General features: G+C 56.3%; 1 protein-coding gene across 1 annotated transcript in view; it reads right to left on the reverse strand.

Annotated features, from left to right (window-relative positions):
- Nucleotides 1-2,015: 2,015 nt before the first annotated feature.
- Nucleotides 2,016-3,481, reverse strand: part of MONBRDRAFT_12326 (uncharacterized protein) — a gene marked incomplete at both ends in the record, with an annotated part of 3,772 nt that continues 2,306 nt past the window's right edge. The window contains 2 exons of the mRNA XM_001750215.1: nucleotides 2,016-3,194; nucleotides 3,301-3,423. Coding sequence (XP_001750267.1) covers nucleotides 2,016-3,194; nucleotides 3,301-3,423 — 1,302 coding nt within the window. The remainder of the gene's footprint in view (nucleotides 3,195-3,300; nucleotides 3,424-3,481) is intronic.

The following is a 3,481-nucleotide window of genomic DNA, read 5'->3' on the forward strand; positions in this document are numbered from 1 at the left end:
CACTAGCGGCTACCCTGTCACCCACCACCCCCACCATTATTACCCCCCTGGAAACGGCTCGAACAAGAAAAAAGGTGCGCTCCTTGGCCAACACCAAATGGCAGCCGGGCCCTTGGTCACAATTTTCGGCATACATCAAAAAAAAACTCACCTCGCATTCTTCACACGCTTTCGCTGCTCGATATGGAGTCTTCATCCACCGTGGACAGCCCTGTGACATGCCAGCCCCACCATGAGTACCCCCCCTCGAAACGGCCAAAACAAACAAAAGGTGCACTCCTCAGCCGACACGAAATGGCAGCCGGGCCGCTGGTCACAGTTTTCGGCGCACGTCACAACAAAGCTCACCTCGCATCCTTCACGCGCTTCCGCTGCTCGATATGGAGTCCTCATCCACCGTCGGCAGCCCTGTGACCCGCCAGCCCCACCATTAGTACCCTCATCAATTCGGCTCAAACAAGAAAAAAGGCGCGCTCCTCGGCCAACACCAGATGGCAGCCGGCCCCCTGGTCACAAATTTCGGCGCACGTCAAAACAAAGCTCACCTCGCATTCTTCGCACGCTTCCGCTGCTCCCTATGGAGTCCTCGTCCACCGGCGGCCGCCCTGTGACCTGCCAGCCCCACCATTAGTTTCCTAACCCTAGACGGCCTGAAGGTGCGCTCGTCAGCCGACACCAAATGGCAGCCGGGCCCCTGGTCACAATCTCTGGCGCACGTCGAAAAAAAACACACATCGCAGTTTTCTCGCGTGCCCGGCCCTCACCATAAGGTCCTCATCCACCCGCGGGTACCCTGTGACACAGCACTACCGTCGGAAACGCCCGGCGATTCGCGCGTCAAAAATCGCAAAAATCACTCTTGCTCTTGACTCTGGCAGCGGGCAACATGGATAGCATCTTCAAAAGAGGGCTTAAGATCGGTTTCTCACCTGCATTTGAGCGGGAGTGCTTCGTGCCGGATCTGACCAGGCACCGTGGCTCTTGGGCCTAGCTAGCGCATCCATCAGCGCACGAGCGGTTGCGGCTCTTCATGGGTCAGATCGAGGATTCGTCTTGACAACAAATGGCAGCCCAACACGAGATCAGCAAGAATGGTCCATCCACGACGGTCACGCGGCAATGTCGTTTGGCCACCCGTTCATCCATGACGTCGCTTGCACCTCGACATCACTTGCCCGTCGCGCCACAACGACGACAACGCACCACCAGGAGCGCGCGCGCGCCCCGCCCATGGCCCGCTTCATCGTGGTGTCAGTGAGAAAAAAAAAAAATGAAGTCAACTGCAAAGGGAAGGATATAGAGGCAAGAGGTTAATGAAGCAAAGCTTCAATTAATTGAAGCTGATCATAGCCATTCCAAGTAAAAAGTCGCAGTCGTTTCAGCAGTTATTGAAGATAATAAAGATGATGACATTCTGACATTCGGTTCTGTGTTCTGATTCTCAAAAGAGCTTCCTGTGTGTGTTTAGCGAAAACTGTCGAGGGGGCCGACTTGGGCTTTCGCCTCACGGCGGAGCAGGATCCTCGCACTTTCAAACACAAATTCCACAAGACGCCAATGCCCATCCCCTGGAGGTAGACCAGGAACGGGCGAGTACAGCCACTCGACAAACAAGTCGCGCGTTTTTAAATCCTTCAATGTCTGTACCCTCAAGTTGTAGCCCATCCGTTTTGCCAGGTCGCGCAGCCCCGAATGACAGTCCGAATAAAGGAGGAGACAGCTCAGGCCCGAATCCAGTCCTTGAGACTGCCTGCAACGGTGATTCCGTGTATCCCATCCACGAATCATACTTGGCATTCCACAAGCGTAGCAACACGTCCATTTGGGATATGCGAAGCCCACGAAACATTTGCTTGCCTCATGTCCTTTGAAGTGACACCGCTCACAACCACGATTAGATTCGCATCGATGTCCAGCCTTCAGGACAGGTTTCGCCTGTCGAATGGTACATCGCATACAGTAATCATCCATCAACTTCAGAACGCCAATAAACTTGTCAGCCGCCGCGTAGTTCATCAGATATTTTTTTTTTGTTCCTGATTTCGACCGAAATATTGGCGCGACGTTGTGCCGATTCGGTGGCGTAGCCGCAGCAGATACCGTGGCTTCAGAGCGAGTGGTAGCAGTAGCGGCAACGGTAGCGGTGCGCGTGCCACTCGATGCTGCTCGTTTTGCTGCGGAAGAGGCGCCTCCGCTGCTTGCGCCGCTGTTGAAGAAGCAGCAGCTGTGCTCGTGCCATCCGATGCCGATCGCTTGGATGTTGAGGGCGCAGGGCTGGTAGCGATGCTGTTGCCATCGTCGTCATGATCGTCAGACCCAGGGGTAGATGTACTTTCAGCTGCCAGCGGCACTCGCTTACGCCGCAGTGTACCCGAGGCTGAGCTTGCAGCCGATCGCGCCGGAGAGGAGGTTGAACCCGAGGCCGATGGTACTGGCACGCAAATGATCGAGGCCGACGGGGTTGGCGTGTGTTTCGTGGGGGTTGGCTGTGCTGCTGACTGCATGACTGGCTGTGGCGTGCTCTCGCCCTCTGCCAACGTGGTTTGCTCCGGGTCGCGCGCCTCTTGCTGTATAGGCGCCTCGTCATCAGCATCAGAGACCATGGGTGAAGCTGGCACCGACATGGATGCTGTATCTGCCTCATCAATCCAAGCATCACTCGTCTGTATCCGTGGCACAGCAGCATCCGTCATTGGCCCTGCATTTGTCGCCACCACAGCCGTGTCTTGGGCACGTGGAGTGCTTCTGCTCGACTGCGCTGCAACGGCAGCTGATCCTGGGGATGCTGCCGTGTCAATGTTCGATGCTAAAGTTACATCCAAGGTGGACCCTGGCCCGATCGATTCTTCTTCCTCGAGCCGTGCTGCAGGTGGCTCAGACAACACATCTTCCTCCTCCGCCATCGCCTCGGGCTCTGCTTCCACATGCGCCACACTCAACGCTTGGGCAGCGCGCTGCTGGCGCGCAGCTATTGCTGGCTCCAGGCGCTGTGCTGTTCCTGCGCACACGTCACAAAGCGGCTGGCCGGCAGCAAAGCATGTCGCGGCGCGGGGATCTAGCAACTTGCCGAGCGCCCAGCTGCGACACGCATTGCCCTCGACAAACTTTTCCATGCCTGGTGCTGGCCCACGTCTCACTGGTAGCCACAGCTCGGCAGTTCCACCCTGTTTATCGCGACCAGCCCGACCAAATGCCTAGCCCAAGCACATGTACACCATCAGCAAAACCAACAATTGATTTTTTTTTTTTTTTTTGTTTTCAACTCCATACAGTCACACGACTGTTTGAGCAACAACGTACCTGGGCCAGCGTATAGACGTTGTAGCCGTTGCCATACCACAGCACGTGGCGAATGGTGAGCAGATCCACACCCGTGCTGAGGCAGCTGGTGGCCACAATGACGTCGCATTCACCCCGTTGCCACTGTGCCACATGGTCCTTTTGCGCCTTCTCCTCCAGGTCGGTGTAGTAGGGCAAGGCC

This window comes from Monosiga brevicollis, genomic scaffold (assembly GCF_000002865.3).
Source record: "Monosiga brevicollis MX1 MONBRscaffold_38 genomic scaffold, whole genome shotgun sequence".
Taxonomy (NCBI): domain Eukaryota; class Choanoflagellata; order Craspedida; family Salpingoecidae; genus Monosiga; species Monosiga brevicollis.